The following is a 25,040-nucleotide window of genomic DNA, read 5'->3' as shown; positions in this document are numbered from 1 at the left end:
CCCACTAATGACCCGCTATTGACCCGCGACCCGTTTTGACCCGCCCATTATCGACCCGCTAAAATGACCCTTTCAATACCCGACCCTCTTTTAACCCGCACCGACCCTGACCCGCCCCGCCCGATAACCAGGTCTACACATTACACAAATGGAATATTTGACACTAACAAGTAACAACCGTAATCATGGTCGTTCATCTTTAAAAAATGGTCGTTCATCTTTAAAAAGTCCAACTATACATGTGTGTAAATAGATAACGACCCAAAAAAGAGTCCACCAAAAACGCGACTTTTTCTACATACAGTCCTAAAAATTATATAGTACGTACTCCTTAACAACATAGAGCATACCAAATGCTAATGACTGAACAACAGAGACACTTCAGCAGAACTTGAAGATACACTTTCCAAATAAGAAGTGCTAAAACTCGAAACATCACCATAATACAAACCTTTGGTGGTTGTTTCATCAGACACATGAAGTGACAATACTGTTTCAATCTCTAGCAAAACTTCTTTCATAGTCGGCCGTTTCTTTCCATCCAAATTCAAACATCGTTTTGCAAGATTCGCAATAGTGAGAAACTCTTCCTTCAAATCCTTCTTCACAATCTGAGAATCTATGATATCGAATAGACGAGAGTCTTCCATATGGGAAAGAAACCATGATGTCAAACTCCTATCCTCTTCGGATAAAGCACGTATTGCCTTCTGCCCCGTTAATAGCTCAACGAGGACTACACCGAAACTGTAAACATCACTCTTTTCTGTAAACTGACTAGATTGGAAGTAACCTGGATCCAAATACCCGAATGTACCCATGACTTCGGTTGTTACATGGGTTTGATCAGTAGCCACTGATTTTGATGTCCCGAAATCTGATAATTTAGCCCTGTACTTATCATCAAGAAGTATGTTAGATGATTTGATGTCTCTATGAAAAATAGGAATAGAAGAAGATGAATGTAAGTAAGAAAGTGCTGCAGCTGAATCAGAAGCAATCTGTAACCGCATTTTCCAAGTGATTGTGAACTCTTCAGACGGGTTATGAATATGGTGGTGAAGAGTTCCGTTTGGGATAAACTCGTAAACCAACAACGGGACTTCCGTCTCCAAACAACATCCTAGTAACTTGACAATATTCCTGTGATTAATTTGTGACATGATTACCACTTCGTTGATGAACACCCCAATATGACTTTCTTTCTCTATTTTCGACTTCTTTACAGCAACAATTCTTCCTTCACCGAGCATTCCTTTGTAGACTGTACCGTGGCCTCCTCTTCCGAGTATTCTGTTTTCGTTGAAATGGTCGGTGGCTTTCTCTAACTCACCAATGGTGAAGAGTTTAGTTCTTTCTACAACGCTGTCGTCAGAAGACATTTGTTGCTGCAGTAACAGACCGCCGTTTCTGTCAAAGTATTTAGCTCTTTGTTTGACAATCTTTCTTTTCTTGATCAATGAGTATATCCACCATCCAATGAGAAACAAAAGTATTGATCCCAATGTTACACTCAATCCTGCAGCTCATGAATAATACGAGTGATAAATACCGAAGAATCAGTTTAATTGGAGACAGTTAATTAGTTTCAAAGAATACAAACAGTACATAAGCTCCTGTAACACCAAAAAATTCAAGGTGATATTTAACAACCATCATACCAGATTCTTCTATATACAATAAGATTTATGGAGTAGTTAATATCTAGTTACATAGATGCATACATGTAATTATGTAAAGATGGCCGTGGGCTAGGCATGGTCGAGCTTCGGGGCAAGCCCATGAGCCGAGCCCACTTTGCATCGTGCCGGCCATGCTGAAAAGTTCAAAGCAGGGCCCAGGCCCATGGGCTGTCGTGTCGATCGGGACGGGCCGTTGTGCCTAAGCCTAATTCTACTAAATTTAGTGTGCTGAGTCGAGTCGACCTAGGCCCGGCCCATGGCCACAACTTCGTGCTTGTGACGGGTCAGCCTTTTTTCGTGCCGGCCCGGCCCACAGCCATCTTTACCTTTTTTTTTTGGCAGCTCATCTTTACCTCATACATGAGACTGATGCACAATTCAGAGTTTCAGACTATGGAGCTACTAGTTAAAATTTTAATTGAATACGACGTAGCAACAACTTCTACAACACTATTAAGTACAAATAATTGTTGACAACCTGTGAAATTTTGGTTTTACAGGAATGACTTTGCATTCTGTTAAATAACAGCAGTATTTCTTTATACTCTCTGAGTCTCTGATCCTTAAACACGGTATAGCAATTAATTAGATACTAAGGGAATAATAATAAAAATCATATAGAAATAAGGTCTCAACTAGCCTCAGAGAGTCAGAGTACAACGCTTTTTATGTCTTTTTAGGGGAATAATAATAAAAATTATACACATTTAAGAAAATACTAATGGACTTAGGCTTACCTACTAGCAACTTGTAGCCACCTCGTTGAGCAGCATTCAGATCAGGAATACAAGGATCACTCAGTGTGCCTTTCCCGCTGTAGCCTTTTGGACATTTGCAATTATGACTTCCACGAGTGTTGACGCAGAGTGCTGGTTTCTTACACGAATTCTGGTTTCCATCCGCACATTCATCAATATCTGAATACATGTAAATATTGATCATGATATCATTCATTTGTGAAGTAATGATACTAGTTCTAATGGCCTACTGCTATTCTTTGTTTTAACTTCAAAGGTCTACCCCTTCCAAGGCCCTGGCCCGGCTTACTTTCTTGACGGGCAAGAGTCGCGAGACTCACCAGGGTTGACTAGACCTGGTTATCGGGAAGGTCGGGTTAGGGTCGGTGCGGGTCAAAAGCGGGTCGGGTAATGAAAGTGTCATTTTTGGCGGGTCGATAATGGGCGGTTCAAAAGCGGGTCGCGGGTCAATAACGGGTCGTTAGTGGGCGCATCAATAAACGAGCAATGAAAAATGAAAAACAAATGAGTCGTGTGCAAGTACAAGTGAATACGAAGGATACACATAATTTTTTGTATCATTACTACTTTAGTTTTCAAGATTATTGTGGTATAAGTTTGACCCTATAATGACCATGTCCAATAAAGGACATGTCCATTAAGAGCCCTGCCTAATAAAAGTCCTATTAACTTGACCCTAATCCTATACCCATTGGAGTACTCTATCCAATAACCAGGTCTAGAGTTGACCATTCATGTATTAGAGGGGACAGGGTGAACTATCAACGAGTAAACGTTATAGGATATTAGTTAGGCTGAGCTTCTATATGTTTCCAAATGCAAATAAAATGGACAAGAAACCTTATAGTCTACCCCCTCTGTCCTTTTGCTCAATTTGACTGTTCACGTAAATATCTCCAATTCTACGAGCATAAATATCTTTAAAAGTTGATATTCTAAAAACATACATTGAACCGAATCTAACAAGACCCCAACATGACTATATTATTTCTTATATGTTAATGAAAATTCATGGTAAAATGTAATGGGGATAACGTTAAAGGACGGAAGGAGTATCTGTTCAAAGTCTTATGCAGTAATTTAAAGAAGTATACAAGAATAAAATTGTGGAGAATACCTTGACAATCATGAAGGTAAGGGTTACCCTCGAACCCTGGGTTGCATTGGCAGCGGTAACCTTCCTGGTAAAGCTTGTCATCACACGTGCTGTTTCCCTTGCACAGGTACTCCCCAGTTTTTCGCGCTGTTTCACAAGTTACGTTTCCAACTGGCCAATAAAAGACAACCGGAAACCTCAAATTCCGGTAATACGTTTCATCTTGGGTTAGAATCTGTTTAATAGAGTACGGAAGTACATCGTCTGCAGCATGATCCTTTGACAACACAAACGCAACACTACACGGGTTGAAATCCTTCACTAACTTCTGATCATCGAGACTTCTAAATATTAAATCGGCATTTGTTACTCCATCTGGGATAGAAACCAGGCAACACCCGATGCCAGAACACGTTCTAGTATCAACATCTTCTGATGCAGCGCACACCGTCATGCACCCAGAACGAAACTGTCTCTTGTTGTTCATTGTACCATTCAGTGTAACAAAAGTATCACAACCAATGGCACCAATAATATTTCGGGTTGTTGAAAGAGGGAACTTTCTTGTACGTATGAAGGCTTCATACTCAGCAGAAGGGACAGTCGTATTAGACTGATAACAACGGTATGAAATGGGGTAATATACCAAGAGTTCACCCTTCAAAGTTATGTTAACTATTTCTACCTTGTTCCCTAAAGCTAGGATTGGGGGATCGACACTATTGTTACAACTAAGGTTGAAGTATCTACCATCATCAAAAGGGGTGCCATAGTGACATTCATCCCCAATACCGAATGGGTAAGGGACCGTAATGTTGCCACATTTTTCAGGGCAATTCGGAAGGGCTATCTGCGAAACAGCTGCTGATCCCCCAAATACTTGTTGAACGGCGAATAAAGCTAGTATTGGCCATAGTAGAGCAACAATAACATTTAGCAGTACTTTTCCCAACATTATTGTGAGTTTTGCAACTTAACAAAAAGTGTTTATTATATGGCTTTGTTTTAGGAGTACTAAACAAGAGTACATCACCTTGAATGCTGACAGCTGCGAGCACGAATTAAGAATATGCTGCGTCAAAGTCTTCTTTACCCGAAACGGAAGGCTGAAGTCTATCAATCAATTTCCTACAATAAAATACACCCTTTGTCTAGGATTGACAATCACATATCCTATTTTAGGATGTAAGGAAGGAATTGTTAGATTTTCTAATACAGAAATGGTTTATATATAATCGTGTTTTGATATTCCCTTACTTAACTATATGCAGAGTACAGAACGTCATGTGCACGATGATCATTGTGTACCGAAAGAAGACAAATGTACTTTGTATATTACAACATGACATTGTGACAAAGAACACAAGGTATGTTATACTCCATATCTTAAACCTTTGCTACAAAAGAGAACACATCTCGTGCTCATTTATCATTATGTCATGTTCTTTTACACATATACTTGTGTATTTTTGGTGCACAGAGTAAACATCGTGCACATGTTTCCATGATCTGATAAGCCTGCCTAATGCGACAAGCCGACAAGTAGATAACTTAACTTAAGGAAGATTGATAATCATATGAATGCATGTGTTGACTAGAGTTGCTCTCTCTTTCCTGGCATCAGTTGCAACTTGCACAGTTGCACACAAGATGATAAATTAATGATCAATAAATGATTTTTAAATGACTAGTGTTTGGCTATGAATTATTGTTTCATGGAGTATTAATCTCCGGATGAGAATCGTGAGATGTCTTACATGATTGTAGTCCACTAGTTTTATTGCACATGGATCTCTTTTAATCAAACTTAACACACTAACTCACTATACACATCTCATTAACTAATTAAGTCAAAAAGCAGATAAAAGAAACGTTGATTAGACGAATGATAGAGAAAATTAATTGTGGTTGTGGTCAATGTTTCCCCCGTTCTTTATTATTACAACATTTTGAAAGAAAATGTTACGGATCGAGTCATCGAGTAGTATTTTAAAAACGTGCATTAACACGTTAGCTTTAAAAATGGTCAAAATCGATATATAAAATAATAAAAAAGTCAAAAAGTTACAATCTCTATTCTATAACTCAATTATGAGCTCTTTAATTGGTTTTGGTGTTTCATATAAAATGCATATTACATCCTTATTAACTTATTAAATTTTTTAATTAAAAAAATTAGTTCATTTATTCCTAGGAAAATATCATTTCAAACCAAAAATTTAGAATATTTCCATTTATCTAAACAAAGGCATACACTATAAGAACATTTATAAAATTATACTCCCTCCGTCCCGGAATACTCGACCCGGTTTGACCGGCACAGAGTTTAAGGAACTTGAATTGACTTATTTAATTTAGTAGGTAGTAGTTGATAGTGGGGTATTATTTTAATGTAGTTAGTGGGAGGTGGGTTAAGAGGTGGGGTTGGGGGAGAGTAGGGGTTGAATTTTTAATTATTTTTTGTATGGAGTAGGGGGTAGGTGGGTTAATAGGGGTGGAGTGAGAAATAATATAATATTGTTAGAATATTTCCATTTTTAGAAACAGGTCAAGTATTAAGGAACGGCCCGATAAGGAAAACAGGTCAAGTATTCCGGGACGGAGGGAGTACGGATGTAATATTTTTAGTTTTTTCATTTCATAATAAGTAACACACTTTCTTTTTTCGGTCATTTCAGAATAATTGACACACTCGCTTATTAATGATCCACTAATACTTAAACATTTTTACTTCACCTACCATAGACCATGAGTCAATTACCATAACCCATTCACTTCTCTCAAACTCACATCGCCCCTTCTCTCACAATATAAAATGATTCCACTAACCACGCTTCATACTTTAATACAACAACAATAAAGTCTTAGTTCCAAAATAATTTAGGATCGACTAACCTAAATCGACACAAGAGATCGTCAATGTGACCACGCTTAATACTTTAATACTTCATAAAAAATCTAATGAATTCTTTGTCCATTATTTACTTAAGTTATGTGACAACAGTATAAAATGTCACACACACGTACATAAACCCCAGTAATAAAATAATGGAGGGAGTGTAATAAAACGTGGCAGAAATCAGAAATGTGAATTGCTCAAGTTTATCCTTGATCATGAAAGACGGTGAAAATGATACACCATTCCTAACACTATCATATTAGCAGGCAACTAACCACTATTAGCATAATTAGTACGGAGTACTTAATTTAGTATTATTAAAAATGTAAACAAAGAGAAAAAAAAATTACCTAACTTCGATCAGAAGAACTGAAGAACAGGATGATCCAATGGTTGCACATCAGCACATCAATGGCGATTTCGGCGCAAACGAAGCTGAAACTCAGAAATCAACATTTTCAACAGCAGCTGTAATAATAAAGAAATTGATTTTCAGTTCAGATGATGATTTCATAATCAAATTTGAAGAAATCCGTCGATTTCGAGGTCGATTTCAGTTCAAACAAAGATCAATGATGATTTCGGCGAAATGAAGCTCTGCAAGCAAGTCTGCAACTCAGAAAATCAAATTCGATTTCATTTCAACCAAAGCTGTAATACGATGAAATACTGAACTGATTGATTTTAGTTCAGAGTTCAGAAGATGATTTCGTAATCAAAATTTGAAGAAGGCGGTTGATTTCAGTTCAAACGATTCGACTTATATCTAAGAAGAGATTGTTTGATTCTAATTGAAGTATAATTAAGCTTGATGAGCTTGCAATTAGCATTTCCATGGGGAAACCAAGGTTCTAATTAAACAAGGGGGTTCAAAGAGAGAGGGGAAGGAAGATGAATTTATGCTTACACGGTTTAGGCCTTTGCAATATAATTGTGGACCGACTTTATTTGTGGGCTGAGTACAATAAATGAAAATTTTAATCACTTGGGGGCAGTTGGGCTATCAATGCCAAATTTCTAAAACGTTGTCTATGTACGACTAAAGGTGGTTGTGGGTTGGGCCGGGTCGGGCTTCGTGCCGAGCCCGCGAGTCGTGATCTAACCGGGCCGGGCCCATGTCAGGCCCACGATGTTTCGTGTCGTGCCGGGCCGAAAAGTAAAAACAAGGCCCAGGTCCGACCCAAGCCCACGTGCTTTCGTGCCGGGTCGGGCCGGTCCGTCGTGCCCAAGGCTAATTTGACTAAATTTAACGTGTTTTGTCGTGACGGGTCGAGTCGTGTCGTGTCTTGTCGTGCTTTTTCCAAAAATTTAAGGCTCACGGCCCACGAATTCGTGCCCGTGTCGGGTCGTGCTTTTTGCGTGCTCGTGCCGGGCCGTGCTTTTTGCGTGCTCGTGCCGAGCCGTGCTTTTTTCGTGTCGGGTCGGGTCGGGCTTCGGGCCGGCCCGACCCACATCCATCTTTATGTACGACCCACTAGTGTCTTCGGGCTTTTAACGGGCTTGTGTCATATTAGGATAACCATTTTTTTAAAAAAAAGGAAAGATAAATAAAAGTTAGGATAGTCTTCTCTTAAGACTATATCTTAACTTATCTAAGAAAATAAAATAAGAAAATGTGTTACCTATAAAAGGATCAACATCTAAGTGGTTTGTAATGTGATGACCAAGGGATGCTACATAATCAGCCGCTCAATTAACTTCTCGATATACATGTCTTAAATTATGATATTAGGATAACCATGTGCGTCTGTAGTCATGTTACTCCTCTTACCCTCACTAACTACCTATTTAACAAAAAACATATAATTTTTTTTTTTTTTTACTATTTACTACCTTGTATAGGAAGTTCCTTTGGAGAGTTGGAGGTGAAAATAATCTAGAATCGTGTAGGCACTTCTTTGTAAAGAATATGGTAGAATGTTCTAGAGTAGAAGGCTGTAGGGACTTGGGTGCCTATAAATAGGCTGTGCCATTCAGCCAACAAATTGTAAACACTCTCAAACAATACAAAAACCTTTCCAAACACTTTTGCTTACAAGTTTTCTTACTTAGCCATTTTCGTAGCACACTTTGACTTAATAAATGTTTATATATTTCGCCATTTCATCGGGTTTGGGCATATAATTTTTAGACTTGAAAAATCAGACCCATACCCAAGCCAAATCTCAAACTCTACCCGGAAATGTCAAAATATACTCTCTCCGTATTTTATTAGAAGTTACATGTTGACCGGCACAAATATTAAGAAAGGAGAGTTGAATGTAATATAAATAATAAATAAGGTGGGGAGGAAGTAATAAACAAATAGAGAAATGGTGATGGGAAAATATTTTAGTTAGAGCAGAGAGAGTTTATTGTAGTGATGGGCCCATAGGAAATTGAGATATACGAAGTATTGAATTAATAAAGCGTGAGTTGTAGAAAACTTACCAATAAAATATGGCCGGAAATGATAAGTGTAACTCCTAATAAAATACGAAGGGAGTATCCCTTGAAGGGACCCAAACGGATAATACTCGGCAAGAACCGAATTGCCCAGACAATAAATATGTTTACAGATAATTGCTTTATCATAAAAAGTACGAAATATACAGAGTATTAACAACGTACAATAGATTTAGTGCAGGTGCGTGACAAATATATCGGGAGCCCTGTGCGATCTCACACAATTGAGGACTTTTTCACCATATAAGCATTACTTTTTTTTCGAGGGGATATGATACAAACATCTCTTTGAAGTTATTTAACTCAAATAATTAAAGCATCACTTTTATTTTCATTGGTATTTCCTTAGTGGTGTACGTTACTGGCATTTAAAACCCCATTTTCTCTATTGACATAGTTCGTATTATTTTCTTTTTTCGTACTTGTATTTAAAAATATTCATCAATATTAATAGTACAAAAAGTCAAACACACAAAAACTGAATAAATTATTTGAAAGAATGAAATAAAATAAAATAGAAAAAATAAAATAGAAAAAACACTTTAAAATCTCAGATTTATATTATTAGAAAGAGACTATGAATTTATTGGTATAGAGACTTGAAATTTAGAAATAGAAGTTGAGAATTATTGGAAGCGAAGAATGAGGAATTTATTGAAAAAGGGAAGAAAAGTAAGTCATGGAGTAAAACTACTGACGGGGATTAACCTACGCCTTTGCTACAATTGATTTAATGTTTATCCACTGAACAAAGAAAGATTCTTTATAAGATTTAGGCGACATAATAATTAAAAATTTAAATTAGGGCCCTGTGTGGTCACCCCGCTCACATTCCCTCTCCCCCGCCCACGATTTAGTGTTTAAATTAAACTTCATTTAATCATTTCTCAACAAAACGCTTGCATCTTAAACCTTTAAGTGAAGAAAGTTCGAGTTAGGCGAGAATGGTTTAGTATCAACGAAAGAATAAATCGGTGAGATTAACGCATGTTAGATTGTCAGGTGTCTAAACTCTAAATAATGAATTACATGTCACTTTATAGGCTTCCAAACTTTTTATATAAATCAAAAATCAAATTTTATGCTCTAATAGTCTAATGAGATTCCCACCATTTTTATGCGACTAAAAGTATTTCATATGACAATTACGATACTCGAACCCGACCCGAATCGAATTGCTCCGACAACAAATGTGTTTACAGATGGTTACTTTGTTATAAAAAGTACGAAATATACAGAGTATTGAAAACGTACCCAAATTTGATCCGACATAAATCGAGTCAGTCTAAATTCGAAATCAACCCGAACTAATCTTTAGCCCAATATCCTCTTACACAAACAACCTAAACCAAACACGGTTCCAACCCGTTTGCCATCTCTATACTTTTATCTTAAAAAAAAAATCCGCCATAAATACAAGGTCGAAACGGGTAGATCAACTCACATACCCTTGCATCTCTCCATGTGTCGCGATGACTTAACAAGTGACATGGTTGTTGATATTTATCCTTGAACTCCTTACCTCTACTATGTTAACGCAAAGTTTTATTCATCACTCCAACAATACAACTTATGACTCTAAAATTATTAAAAACGAGAAAAAACATTCTTATGAGTTATGAATGTATAAAACTTTAATGCCCACATTTTAATGCTCACATTTATGTACTTGAATAACAATTACCCCGTATGATAAAATAAATAAATTAATTCCTGTAATCAAATTATACGTAGGAAAAAAATGATTTGCTTTCCTTTAGCTAATCAAATAAAGTTTTACGCAAATAATTTAAATTACTTAAAATTTTAGTTTATCGATTGTTGATTAACCAGTTTTATTTTTCAATTGCATATATAATTAACTTCGTATTATTCTTTCAATGTATACATACATAAATTTATAAGTGAATTTGAAATGAATAAGAAAAAAAAAACTTAAACTATATTTTGCATTTAGCGGGCTATGCTAGTAATACAAGTTCTCCTTTGGTGCGTAAAAAAAAAAAAGAAAAAAAAATTAAACTATATGCACACCCGGGCTACTAACTAGTTACAACAACAAAGCCGTTAGACTAAAAAAAGCCCATTCCAATATACAGGTCCAGTACAATAGGGTCTAGTATTACCGATCATTTTTAGACTAAAACCCGAACCCGGCCCAAAAAGCCCGCAACAGATTTGGGTATGCTTTTTTGCGTTAAAGCTGGTCCGGGCGGTGACCGGGCCTGCCCGAACTTTGATCACCAAAATACTTGATATATAACCTTAAGAAAACCCTAATTTTCTTCTTCAAATTCCGCGCTTAAACCTTTCAGTGACGAGACTCCGCCAAAATGGTTCAGTACAGGGTCAGTAACAACATCCATCCCTTCTCTACCTCCTTTTTTTGAATTCTTCACTTAGATCTTAGCTATATGATTTGCAATTTCTTCATCTGATCATGTGGGATTTCTTTTAGAATCAATTTGGTAGGTGATTTGATATAAAAATTCACGAATTTTTGCAATAGTCTTCAATTAAATTTCTGGGGTTTTCTATTTAATTGAATTTGGTAATGGAGATTAATTTGCATAGGTTTGATTTACTTTTCAGTACTTTTTAATTATATTGCTGGGTATTTTTTTTTGTCATTTTGGATTATTTTTGTAGAGGATTTCATTTGCATTGCACAAATTTCTGTAAAAATCATCGTTTAATATTCTGCGAATGTGTTCAAATGTAATGGGTATTGTTTATACTTTAAAATTTCTGATTTAAATTTCACGAACTTCTACAAATTAATCGATTAATTTTCTGGGTTTTATATTTGGTACAGTTTCATCAATACCAAGTTGTTGGTAGAGCTCTTCCAACTGAGACAGATGTCACACCAAAGATCTACAGGATGAAGCTTTGGGCTACCAATGAAGTCCGAGCTAACTCCAAATTCTGGTATAATTTTAATTTGGTTTTCGTTTTTTTAAAAATGATTTTTTTTTATGCAAGAATGGAGCAATGTATTAAAAAGTTAAAGAGTTGCAATAGTTTGTTCATGGAACAAAACCCGGGGCAATTCATAGGAAACTTAATCATAAGTTCATAACTAGCTATTACATTAGTGCGGCACATCTTGGCCATTTTATCCGCTAACTTGTTAGTGCTCCTCGGCTCATAGACTAGCTTGACTTCATTCATCTGCGAAATATGATCCCTGCAATGTTCAATAACAAGAAAATTTCCATCTTTAATACCTGGCTGTCCCAATCTTGCAATAGCTTGTTTGGAGTCCATAGCAATTCAGACATTAAACCATCCCTTGTCTTTTAAAATTTGCAGCCCTATGTAAATAGTTTAAAGCTCACCCATTAGAACAGATTGAACTTTGCACTTCTTACAAAAACCGAAGACCCAATCACCTGCAATGCTCGCATAAGCCCCCAATTTCACAAAGGAGGAATCACAGTTAATTTGAACCCGTTGATTGGGGGAGGGGGCCAGGAAGGGAGAGGGGAGTGAGGGTTCTGATTTGAGGAGCTGTAGTGTCTGGAAGTATGGACTTTCCCAAGCTAAAGCTTGGGCTTCCAACATACACTTCTCTGGGATGATTTTGAATTGGTTGAAAATAAAAAAAGTTCCTTCTTTTCCAAATGGACCAAAGGATCGAGGGAAAGAGAGTTCTCCATGGGAGGGAGATATGAGTGTGGTGTGAGGGGGTTTTGTGGGAGAGGTTGTCAAACAGCCACCGCTGAAACGAGCACTGAAAAGCATCACTCACACCAAAAAGTTCCCAAATTTCTTTAGCTTGAGCACAATTTCTAAGCACATGAGAAGTATCCTCAGTGGCTTCTTGACACCAATTACAAACATCTGAATTTGTCATATGTCTCATAAAAAGAGTTTTCTTGTGAGGAATCCGATCATGGAAAGCAAGCCAAATATAAAATCTGATTTTAGGTAGTGTGTTAGTTTTCCATAGTCAACTCCAAGAGTGAGGTTGGTTTTGGATCCCTGTTTTTAAACTTTTCAAAACTTTCTTAAAATCAAATCTCCCGTTTAAGTTAAAACTTGAAAACATGAAATCCTCGACATTACTTAATTGGTTTGGGACAGCCACAGAGAGACACTTATCCATTACACAATCTGGCAGAACAAAAGAAATGGATGAGAAGTTCCAATTACCAAAAGACGATCAACACTAAGGTCACTTTCCCCCACATTTAGAGGACCCGAGATAAGTTGTCTGAGGGACCCTTTTCCCACACCCCACAGGACATTATCCTTAAAATTTTCCCAAACTTTCCCCAAACTTTCCCCATTGCCTTCCATAAGTGCGAGCCGTAAGAAAAGGAGCAGAAAAGATAGTTTGATTTAGCATATTTGTCCTTTAACACCCTTACTGCTAGATTGTCTTCTTGATGGATCATTTTCCACCACAGCTCGAGTAAATAGGCTCTGTTAAGAGTACGGACACATCTGATTCCTAGACCCCCTTCCTCTTTTGGAATACTGATTTTGTCCCAACTTAGTAAGTGATTCCCTGATCTAAACCCTTACCCCACAAGAATTTTGCCATACTCCCATTGATCTTTTCGAGGATTGACTCAGGGAGTAGAAGACATTGCATATAATAGTTTGGGATGGTATTTAAAACCGAGGAAACATGGCAGAGACGACCGGCTTTGGACAGAAATTTTGCTTTCCAAGAAGAAAGTTTCCCTAGGATTTTATTCATGATAAAACTAACTGGAGTCTTAGTTGGTCTTGAACCTGAAAGAGGGAAACCTAGGTATGGATTGATGTGTGAAGCTTCTTTGATAAGCATGGTGTCACAAAACAACTTCCTGTCAACAAGGGGAGTATTATTGGAAAACAAGACCCTGCTCTTCTCTATGCTAATAGTCTGACCGGATATGTCACAAAAGCTGTCAAGAATATTCTGCAAAGAGGATATGTTACTAGAAGATACTTCCCCGAAAAGCAAAATGTCATCAGCAAATAATAAATGAGAAATTGTCACTCTCTTCCTACCCATCTTAAAAGGAATCCAAGATGAATTCTCAGTAGCTTTATGGATCAGGATAGATAATACTTCCATACAGATTATGAAGATATAAGTGGAAAGAGGCTCACCCTGTCTAATCCCTCGAGTAGGCACAAAAGAATCTGTAGGGATACCATTGACAAGAACGGAAGATATAACCGAAGTGATGCAACTCATGATAATTTGCACCGAAGGGACATCCAACCCATACAACATAAGCACACTCCTAATAGAACTCCGTTCAAGCTTATCATAAGTTTTCTCTAAATCAAGTTTAAAAAGTAAAAAAAAAAGTTACTTTTTCAAAATGATTTTAATTGAGGTTTTTGGTGGTTGTGATTTTGAAGGTACTTTTTGAGGAAGCTGAAGAAGGTTAAGAAGAGTGTTGGTCAGGTTCTCGCCATCAATGAGGTAGAATTTCTGTAGAAATTTTGCAATGAAAAATTTGGTGGTTTTTATTAATGTTTGGTGGTTTCTATGGATTTGGGTTTTTGATTCGGGTTTAAAATAATGATGATTTTGAAGCAATTGTTATGATTGTTTGCTTTTGATTTGGATTTTAAAACAACTTGATAAATGGATGATTGGTTGCTTTTGATTTGGATTTTATAAATTGTTGATTTGGTGTTGGGTTTAAGAGTGTGTTGATTTAGTTTAAATTGATGAATATTAGCAGTACTATTTTTATTAGGTTTCGACATTAGGTGGAACTTTAAATGGTTTTTCTTGTTGTACATGGTTTGGTTGTTACTATAGGAACTAGCTTGTTTTTGGTCCATTATTCAACATGCTTTACATTCTTTTAGTAACCAGACTTGTTTGTTGATTGTATGTTACTTGGACTCCGTGTTTTGGTACAGTGTTTATGATTTTGGTCCAAAATGAATGTCTGATATCCATCCCCATGTCCAAGTGTTAGAGGATCTAACACGGTACTTGAGATAAAATGAAGTCCAAGTAACCTTCTATTTGCCTATGTTGTGACCCGACTTGTTATTTTCTCCCTGTATTGTAACAAGGTTATGACTATTCTGTTATGCTTGAGCTCTGAAAAGCATGGGATAAAAAAGCCTTGATCTTTTAATGTCTTGTTTGCAATAGTTTTTGCTATAATCTTGCAAATGGACTCTAGAAGTTAATGTAGTGTTGCCACACTACTGGATTGCTTGTTCTCTGAATAGCACTAAGGTTTGTGTAAGCGAGTCTGAACAATTATCTAGTTTAATTTGAAAAATTTTCTAGTTTAATTAAATCTGGATTTTTGAGTGCAATGAAAATAACACTCATCACAAACTTAAACTGACAGTTAATAAAAGTTAATCCCAATGACCTACAATCCCCCAATCCCATGAAAATCATACGTTCCTCCATGCTCATAAGCTTTGTTCTGTTTGACTTATTTCAGTCTAATATTCACTTGATTCTCACTTATTTTTCTGAACTTATCTTATATTAACTTAACTGAACTCATTAAAACTTATCTAAACTTATTTTAGTTATAAATAGAGTTAAGTTTATGTTTGGGGTCTCACCTTTTCAAATTTTCACTTACCCCCTTTTTTCATCTTTAAGGACCTCAATTATTCTTTCTGACAAGTTAACTTACCTAGAAAGTTAATGTAGTGTGGCCACACTACTGGATTGCTTGTTCTCTGAATAGCACTAAGGTTTGTGTAAGCGAGTCTGAACAATTAGCTAGTTTAATTTGAATGGTGTCGAGATTTCATGGATTTGATATGTACTATTTTGCTAGTTTCTTCACATAGTTATTCTAAGTGATGATGTTTGATCATTTGGTGTTAGATTTACGAGAAGGATCCTACTGTGATCAAGAACTATGGCATATGGCTGCGTTACCAAAGCAGGACCGGTTACCACAACATGTACAAGGAGTATCGTGACACAACCTTGAACGGTGGAGTTGAACAGATGTACTGTGAGATGGCTTCTCGTCACAGGGTGAGGGCACCTTGCATTCAAATCATCAAGACTGCTACCGTACCTGACGAGCTATGCAAGAGGGAAAGCACCAAACAGTTCCACAGTAGTGACATCAAGTTCCCAATGACCTTCAAGAAAGTCAGGCCCCCAACCAGGAAACTCAAGACAACATACAAGGCTTCAAAGCCTAACTTGTTCATGTAGAGGACAAATTGAATTATTATGAGTCACTTTGGTTTTATGATGTCTTTTGTTTTCTTAACCATCTTAAAAGATGGTTTTCTTGTGGTTCACTGTTTGATATTTGTGATATGGTTATCGACCCGTGGTCTATGGACGTGTCTCTCGTGCCGTTGGGCTTATAACGGGCTTGTGTCACTCCGTATTAGGATAATTTTTGTCGGGCTAGGATAGCCCGTGTGCTGGCCCAGATTATGTGCATCTTTGGTCATGCTTACTCGCTAACCACCTTTTAATAACAACAAAAAACATTCTCACTATCTACCACTTCTTAATACGTGTAACTAAACCTAACATGAAGATTATTTGTGACGGAAAGAGTATGTTATGATTTCTTATACTATTGATGTATTAGCTTGAACTATTCGACTTATTTTGTCTCAAATAAACTTATTTGTGTGTAAAAATATCTGAAAAAAACTTATTTATTCCTAACTTATATTATATGAACTTACCTAAATAAGTCAAGCAAAACAGAATCTAAATGCATTTTTGGATTAGTTTCAATGACCATTTACAAAACATTTTTTTTATATAAATTTATTTTAAATATATAAAGAGATTAATGGTCAAGTCACGCATTGATAACTTTAAAAGTCAAACCGAAACCTCCATTGTGAAACGAAGATAATATCTAATACATAATAATGTAATACTTATGTCAATTATAAGGATTAAATAAATGTGAAAAAAATAATCAATAGTAATTTTGTCATAAATACATAAATTAATTTGTACAATCCATAAAAGATTTTGCATAAGAAAATCTAGAAGTTATAATCTACTGCTATCATCTAGGATTAAACAACAGGGATAATTCAGCAGAATTCGAAGAATAATTATCTAAATACAATGTGCTAGAATATGGAACACCATTCTTTGCATGTTTAGTTCCTTCATGCTGAGTTTCTACCCAGTTTTGTTGCGGCAAATGAAGTGACAAAACCACTTCAATCTCCACCAAAACTTCCTTCATTGTTGGTCTGTACTTCCCTTCTGAGTTCAAACACCGCTTTGCGACATCAGCAACTGTCTGAAACTCTTCTTTCGAACAACCCTCTTGTACGAGTTGAGTATCCACGATGTCAAACAAGCGAGAACTTTCCATATGCGAAAGAAACCAAGACGTCAAACTTCTATCTTCTTCGAGTATACTACGTATTGCCTTCTCCCCTGTCAAAAGCTCAATCAGAACCACCCCAAAACTGTAAACATCGCTCTTCTCTGTGTACTGACTCGACTGAAAGTATTCCGGATCTAAATAACCAAATGTACCCATAACCCGAGTAGTTACATGGGTTTGATCAAGGGCAATTGATCTCGAAGTCCCGAAATCTGACAACTTTGCCCTGTACTTGTCATCCAAAAGTATGTTAGAAGACTTTATGTCACGGTGAAGGATAGGAGTTGAAGATGAGGAATGCAAGTAAGCTAAAGCTCCCGCAATATCAGAAGCTATCTGCAACCGCATTCTCCATGTTATTGGGAACTCTTCACTCGGTTGATGAATATGTTGGAAGAGAGTACCATTCGGGATATAATCGTTAACCAGTAACGGAACTTCAGTCTCCAAACAACATCCCAGTAACTTGACTATATTCCTATGGTTAATCTGTGATAAGATAACCACTTCGTTGATGAACTCTATTAAAGGACTTTCAGCCATGATTTTTGACTTTTTAATGGCAACAATTCTTCCTTCGGTTAGCATTCCTTTGTAGACAGTACCTTGACCTCCTTTACCGAGTATTCTATTCTCGTTGAAATGGTCAGTGGCTTTGTCTAACTCGTCAATGGTGAAGATTTTCATTCTTGCTACAACGCTTTCGTCGTAGGACATTTGTTGTTGTAACAATAAGCCGCCGTTTCTCTCGAAGTGTCTCGCCTTTTGGTTTGCTAATATCCTTCTTCTGGTAAGGACATACAACCCCCAACAACAAAGGGATAGAAGTATTGATCCTAAGGATATGCCTAACCCTGTAGTCAAAATATTAACATCGATTAATAACTAGTATTTAAAAAACAAAACCATAGACAAACATTGTCACCATCTGCATCCTAATCGCCATGTGGCTAGCTCTCCCATCAAGCTTAGAGCAACTCCAGTAGCAAATTAGCAAACTAATTTGACAATTAGCTTGTAACCCACATAAGATTTCAAACTTTTTTAGCTAATTTGTGCTCTAATGATTAGCAACTAGTTTGTTATTTAAATTGGTTTTACTTGTCAATTATTTACTTGGCAACTTTTGGAGCTAGTTGTCAAGAAAATTAGCTTATTTAAGCTATTTAAGCTAATTTATTAATTTCACTCTAATGGTCTAGCTATTAGCTTGAAACTTTTATAAATTTCAAGCTAATCCCTAGCTGCAACCATTGAAGATGCTCTTATCTTTCCAACTGCAACGTGGCCAACCCAACAGAAAAGTGATATTTTCAATGAACTAATTAATGAGTAGAATCAGTGACTAATTAATTATTAGTCCATTTAATAATTACCCATAATATATCAATCTCTCTAAATTCTATAATTTGAAAAATTAATCATGAAAATCATCCATCTTCTTGAAATGAACCACCAAACTCTCATTCTCCTAAACCTCCTTTATAAATTAACCCGACTTCAATCCAATTTCCGCCATTTCTCACAAAAGCATCTCTACCTCTCAAAATCAATTCCATATCACAAAATCATTCCATGGGCATTTTGAGTCGAGGCATAAAGTTCAACAAAAGTACAAAACAAGATTGTCCCCGTCTTAACTCTAACTCTACGGTTTATTTTAACAAAAACCAACAACACTACCTAAGAACCAAACTCAATATGAAGCCCGTTTGAAGAATGGGAAAGAAGACTAGTTGTTTTCAATAATGTTGCCGACTAAGATAGCATACAAGTCTAGTGGGCTACAGTCGCTATGCTACCCATTGTCATTTGGTTAAAAGCATAAAACCTCAATCAATAATATGAAGTATGATCAAACTCTTCTCCAATGCGGTCTAATTGCTTTCACATTGAAGATTCAACAGTCATTCACCAAAAAATAATCAAGGGGTTGAGAAATTACCAAGAATGATTTTCTTGAGGGTGGATGAACTATTATTAACAATCTTTGTGCAAGCAGTCCCATTTCTAATCAACCCATCGCCGAAATATCCACTTGGGCACGAGCATTTGAAACTCCCTGGTGTGTTAACACATACCATGCTACATGGGTTGTTCGAGCCAGCAGCGCACTCATTGATATCTAAGCCATTAACATAGCATGAAAGAGTCATATAGTGTTTATTTGGAAGATGATTTATTGAAGATAACAGAGAGAAACAAAGCATAAAAAATAGAGTTAGTCATGGGCAGGACAGCCCGCTAAGCCTGGTCCATCGGACTCGTTTAAGTAGCGGACTTGGACAACAATTTTGGGAAAGTAAAAAACATTGGGCAGATTAAGCCCAGTCCGTTAATGATAATATATGTCGCAGCTCAGCCTGTTGCCCAATGTTTTTTACTTTCCCAAAATTATTTATATATATGTACTTAATAATTTCTTGAGTTAATCAATAATGTCTTATGCTTGTGTTTTTTTTTTCATATGTAAGTAATGAAAAATATTAGATTCTTGATTTTTATTGGGTAAAACTGTTTAATTTCATTATTAACTGCTTCTTTCTCACACTCTTACAAGAATATCAATTGATTTTAATTTTTTCACTTCGTTTTATCGAGTGGAACACAAAAATTTAGAGATAATTAAAGCAATTTTTTCAAAAAAACCATAAACATTAGAATAAATTAATTAAAGTTTGTTTTAAAAAATTAGGTCCGTTAGCCTGAGTGCAAGCCCGGCCCATTTAATAAGCGAACATGGACAAGAAGGTAAGCCTGCAAAAGAGGGCTTGTGTGTTTCCATTTTAGGCCCGCTACACTAAAAAATTAGCTTGGGACCGGCCCGTTACGGACCAAAGCCTACAAATGATCACTTTTTATAGAAAAAAACTGACCTGTGCAACCTGGTTCAAGATAAGGATTACCCTCATAACCTGAATTGCATTTGCAATGATATCCTCCTCCTCCTCCATCAACATCGACACAACGGGAATTCAACTGACAAGCATAAGTTGTTGAGTTTTTCCTAGCATCATTACACGTAGGCCGGGAATTAGAACTGAAGTTATAATCCCCAACAAGCCAATCAAGCACCATAGGAACTTCATCCTTTGCTCTATTCAGTAGACTATTGGGAGCAAAATCTGAAGCTCCGCCAAAGGTGAAGCTCCCTCTTCCAGAGAGAAACGCATAAGCACAAGGCTGAAAACTCGAGATGTTAGGACCAGTATGATTCCTCAAGCTCAAAAGGGTAATCACGAAAGACTGTAACCCAACCGGTATTGAAGTCTGACAACAACCCAAACCTGAACAAGATCCCGGAGTCAGCTCATTAGGGCTAGAGCACAAGGCAAGGCACCCAACACTGTTATACTGATGTCGGCTCCCATTCGCGAGGACTCCTGTGTAACCTGAGATCAATGCATAGTCATCACACCCAACCACAGTTAACTTGTTGGTATTGTTTGAGAAAGTAAAGGGGGAGTTAACTATATCAAAGACTAATGAATTCTCTGAAGTCACATTCCCTTGGGAATTGTAACACTTTGAGGCTATTCGAGAGTTCCGAAGCATCATGTGGGACTCGGTTATCTCTAAAATGTCGGCTTCTCGGTTTGAACCAAGGTCAAGCATAGTGAAAGCTCTAGGAGGGTTGTAAGAGGTGTTACAGAAAACGCTGAAGTAAAAGCTGATAGAGCAATCAGAGCCGATGCCAAATGGGTACGGAATGGTTAGGTTGCCACACTTTCGTGGGCAATCGGGTTTAGTGGTGTTAGCAGCGGTTAAAATGTTGGCTGGTGTTATAGATGCGGTGGTGGTAGAGATGGTTCCCATTGAAGAGAAAGTGAGCACTAGAAGCCATAATCTAAGCAGGAAAAGCATATTCAGGATTAACAAATTTCAGCAGTGCAAAAAATACCATGGTCTGGTTGCTCTCTCTATATTATTTGTATAAATAGGGTAGTTGGAAACTTTTCATGTATGGTTTACAATTTTTTCAACTCTTGACTATTTTGCTCACCTTGAACAATCTACCACACGTTTGAAAAGATGTATTGACTTTGTCATATCATAGTCATTAAATGTTTATGACTATTGCAACAAAAAAAAAAATTATGACTTCGTCAAAGCATAACCCCTATGCTCCTTCCATTATGATTGTCTCATTTTTCTTTTTGGATCGTCTATAAAAGATTGCATATTTATATTAGTTAACATGGTCCCGTGTTCTCTCTCCACTTTATTTACAACCCTACTTGCCAATTTGCCAAATGAAAAGTAGGTATGAAACAAACTTTAAGGGGCTGAGGGGTCATTATAAAGTCCGACTAAAACATACTCGTAAATTTTGAGTGTGAAAGTACCTAATTATACATACATTAACTTCAAATGAGGAAAACTAATTAAAAATGTAGAAATGTAAGGATTCCTCAATTTTACCATGTTTGTTTATTAGGAGTGAAAACGATGGAAAGTAAATGTGGGGAAATCCTTATAGTTATAATTGAGCCATTTTACGCCGTGTTTGGAAACACAATCAGTGGTGAAATATGTGGATAAGCATTACTTTGTATATATGTGGGAAAACAAAATTAAAGCAATTACCAGTTTTCACTTATTTGATTGTTTAATGAGAAAAAGTGTATACTCGCAGTTTTTCAGTTTACCATTGATTTTTAAAGGAAAACTCTGAAAAACTAAAAAAAAATCCACACATTTACTTTTCCATAGTTTTCTCTCACAATTAACAAACATGGTAAAATAGAAAAATACATACAAAGTACTACCTTTCTACGGTTTTACTTAGTCTTCCTCATTAAAATCAACAAGTTACCAAACAAAATGTTAGTTTTGGGCTCATTGATTTCCTTTCAAAATCAATAGAAGAATGTGCAAAACTATAGAAATATAAAATTCTCTTACTAATTTCAACTGTTTCCCTCATTAAACTAATACAATATTTTACTTTTCAATAGTAGCACCAAACCTTGCACCTTATATATCTCTCTTAACTACTCCATACCTTTTTGTTACGCTCACTCACCTTTTGGGTATCTTGAACACTCTACTACATTCAATCCGGCGTTGTATTTGGTTTTCTTATTACTCCCTCCGTTCCTAAATATATCGTCCCGTATTTCTTTTCGGTATCTCTTTTGGTTTGCCTCATACACTAAATGATAACTTTTCCTACTTGTTCCCTATCTATCTTTCCTTATTTGGGTGTCCCTTTAGATTTTGACCCATACCCTAAGTGGTAGTTTTTCCCACTTGTTCTCCCTCTATCTCTCCTTAGACTTTCTTTAACAACTCATTTGCACAAATGCAGAATAGAGTGAGTTCAGGGGCGGGGGTGTAGTGTTTTTGGACCCAATTTTCCGGCATTGACGTTTGTCTCCATTATTTGTTTTGTCATTTAATAATTGATTTTGATGACCAATTCCACCCCAAATTGTATGATTTTTTTATCCTTTAAATCTTTAATCTCCATAAAAATGATCTTCTCTTCTACTATCAGCATAAAAGAAGGATGTGATAATTTTCAAGGCTAAACAAACTAACACAGCATGACAGCAAAACAGTAAATACGCGAAAACAGTACAAACAATGCTTTGTTAATTACCGACTACCGAGTAATATCAAACGTAAAAAGAGAAAAAAGATACCTAACTTCAATCAGACAAAGAGATCGCCCGATTATTGCACGGCAATGAAGATTTCGGCTGAAACGAAGCTGCAACTCAGAAATCAAATTCGATTTCATTTCAACCGAAGCTGTAATACGATAACTCCTGAAGTGAACTGATTGATTGTAGTTCAGAATTCAGACGATGATTTGTTTGATTTCGTAATCAAATTTGAAGAAGGCGGTCGATTTCGAGGTTGATTTCAGTTCAAACGATTCGATTTATACCTAGCAAGTGACAATTGAGAATGAACAGTTTACAGGAATCATTTATTGGTAATTGAGGAAAAATGAAGTAGAAGTGTTAAGATTGTAATGAGCATTTCAATGGAGAAACAAGTTTTGGAGGAGAGGGAAGCAATGGCCAGAAAGGAGAATGAAGACGAGTTAGCTTAACTGTTCAAGGGAGGGTTTCTAAATCGGCTTGTGTCTATGATCCAAATACAATCATGTACCAATATATCAGTAATAAAATGCAAAATTGTTTGAAGGTACCACCAATACAAGTCATATTGTATTATTGGTATTCACATAATTTGTATTGGTACTAACATATTCTGTATTAGTACTCCAGATTTTGTATTGGTACTCACTTGTGTCCATGTGGACACAAGTCACTTGTCATAAAGACTTCCTCCTGTTCAAGGCCCTATCGTTTAGCAAAAGAATCGAGGGCCTTTCTTTGTGGGTCGGGCTCATTTTGGGCCTTTCTTTTATTAGATGGGCTAACAATTATGTGATCATGATCTGATCTTACATTGTACGACCGCAATATTGTAGCGTTCGTTTTTTTTTTTGAGGGAATACAGCTCCGGCCATTAGTTTTTATTATTAATTAAACAAAAATCAGCTGCTAAGATATTCTCTACGATACTTGGACAACCTCCTATCCACACTCGTGTAGTGAACTCGAGTGGGCTAAGATGAGCCATAGTATAAGCCACTAAATTGGCTTCTCTATAAACATGAGCAAACAAAATAGAATCAAAGTAACTACTAATAATTCGTATTTCTCTAATAATCATACCCAAATATGAGCCATCTTCTTGCTTCCCGTTCACCACATTTACGACTTGCAGACAATCACTTTCTACGACCACTTTGCTAGCACTACACTGTATCGCCATTTTTAACCCTAGTACTATTGCTTTAGCCTCCGTAACATTCGCTGCCCACTCTTGCTTAACATGTTGGCAAGCCATACATATCACATTTCCTTCCTCATTTCTAATAACTACACCCATGCCAACCCCTTTTTCTTGGAATGTAGCCCCATCAACATTGATTTTGATGTAGCCAGTAGCAGGTGGGCACCAAGAGATCTCTTGTCGTCGCGCATGTACCCCAACACTCACACCCTGCCTATGAGCCACCCTTCCTCCAACCTTCCCACCAAATCCCTCTTCCATTGCCTGTTCAAATCCAAGCAGTGTCGACGTTGCCACAGCCACATTTTCACTTGCACATCTTGGCATACTTCCATGAGCTACAGCATTACGCTCGTTCCAACATGTCCAAGCTAACATAGCTACCCCATTCCTTTCCTCCTCCTTCAATGTATCCAACCACCAACCAACCCAATCAAGCACATTACCTACTCGTGGGCACTCCATTATTCTACCCAGCTCTGCTGCCTCCCACACCCTTGCAGCAAACCTACACTCCCAAACTGCGTGTAAACTAGTCTCATATGAATAATGGCATCTCGAACATGTCGCAGACACACTGTCAATTCTCCTATGTAGACCTACAGCTGTAGGTAGAGCACCACTACATAATCTCCATAAGAATACACGCACCTTAGGGGGGACTGCCAACCTCCAGATTTTCTTCCATATATGATTTTCTCTGGATGACCCAACAACACCATCTTGAGAGCCTTTGTAAAATTTAATAAACTGATAACCCGACTTAACTGAGTATATTCCTAACTTCTCATATCTCCACAAAAGAACATAATCCAGTTGCATAGTGGATAAAGGGATAGCAAGCACCTCATTTGCCTCAAAAGCCAAAAAATTGGCACGTACTACCTCCTCTCTCCACCCACCTACATCCTGGTCAATCAGGTGTGCAACCAAGTCACAACTACTACCTTCTTTTCTAGGTGATATAACCCCATACGAGGGAGGCCTAGAGAGCCAAGGATCTCTCCATATTTTCACTTG

General features: G+C 36.9%; 3 protein-coding genes across 3 annotated transcripts; 1 reads left to right on the top strand and 2 right to left on the bottom strand.

Moving 5' to 3' along the window:
* Nucleotides 1-171: 171 nt before the first annotated feature.
* LOC110799622 (wall-associated receptor kinase-like 8) lies at nucleotides 172-7,364 on the bottom strand. Its single transcript, XM_022004901.2, has 4 exons — nucleotides 6,786-7,364; nucleotides 3,558-4,709; nucleotides 2,420-2,599; nucleotides 172-1,519 (listed from the first exon to the last, which is right to left on the bottom strand). The coding sequence occupies exons 2-4, from the start codon at nucleotides 4,489-4,491 to the stop codon at nucleotides 357-359; spliced, it is 2,277 nt and encodes a 758-aa protein (XP_021860593.1). The 5' UTR covers nucleotides 4,492-4,709; nucleotides 6,786-7,364; the 3' UTR covers nucleotides 172-356.
* A 3,757-nt stretch (nucleotides 7,365-11,121) lies between these two features.
* LOC110799623 (60S ribosomal protein L18a-2-like) lies at nucleotides 11,122-16,178 on the top strand. The gene is made up of 4 exons (XM_022004902.2): nucleotides 11,122-11,228; nucleotides 11,696-11,811; nucleotides 14,248-14,311; nucleotides 15,704-16,178. Exons 1-4 carry the CDS (start codon nucleotides 11,214-11,216, stop codon nucleotides 16,043-16,045), a joined length of 537 nt encoding a protein of 178 aa, XP_021860594.1. The 5' UTR covers nucleotides 11,122-11,213; the 3' UTR covers nucleotides 16,046-16,178.
* A 560-nt stretch (nucleotides 16,179-16,738) lies between these two features.
* On the bottom strand, nucleotides 16,739-22,814 carry LOC110799620 (wall-associated receptor kinase-like 8). Its single transcript, XM_022004900.2, has 3 exons — nucleotides 20,081-22,814; nucleotides 19,150-19,329; nucleotides 16,739-18,058 (listed from the first exon to the last, which is right to left on the bottom strand). Exons 1-3 carry the CDS (start codon nucleotides 21,066-21,068, stop codon nucleotides 16,872-16,874), a joined length of 2,355 nt encoding a protein of 784 aa, XP_021860592.1. The 5' UTR covers nucleotides 21,069-22,814; the 3' UTR covers nucleotides 16,739-16,871.
* Nucleotides 22,815-25,040: the final 2,226 nt, after the last annotated feature.

This window comes from Spinacia oleracea, chromosome 4, assembly GCF_020520425.1.
Source record: "Spinacia oleracea cultivar Varoflay chromosome 4, BTI_SOV_V1, whole genome shotgun sequence".
In the NCBI taxonomy this organism is placed as follows: Eukaryota; Viridiplantae; Streptophyta; class Magnoliopsida; order Caryophyllales; family Amaranthaceae; genus Spinacia; species Spinacia oleracea.
This window is presented reverse-complemented; position numbering and strand designations above follow the sequence as displayed.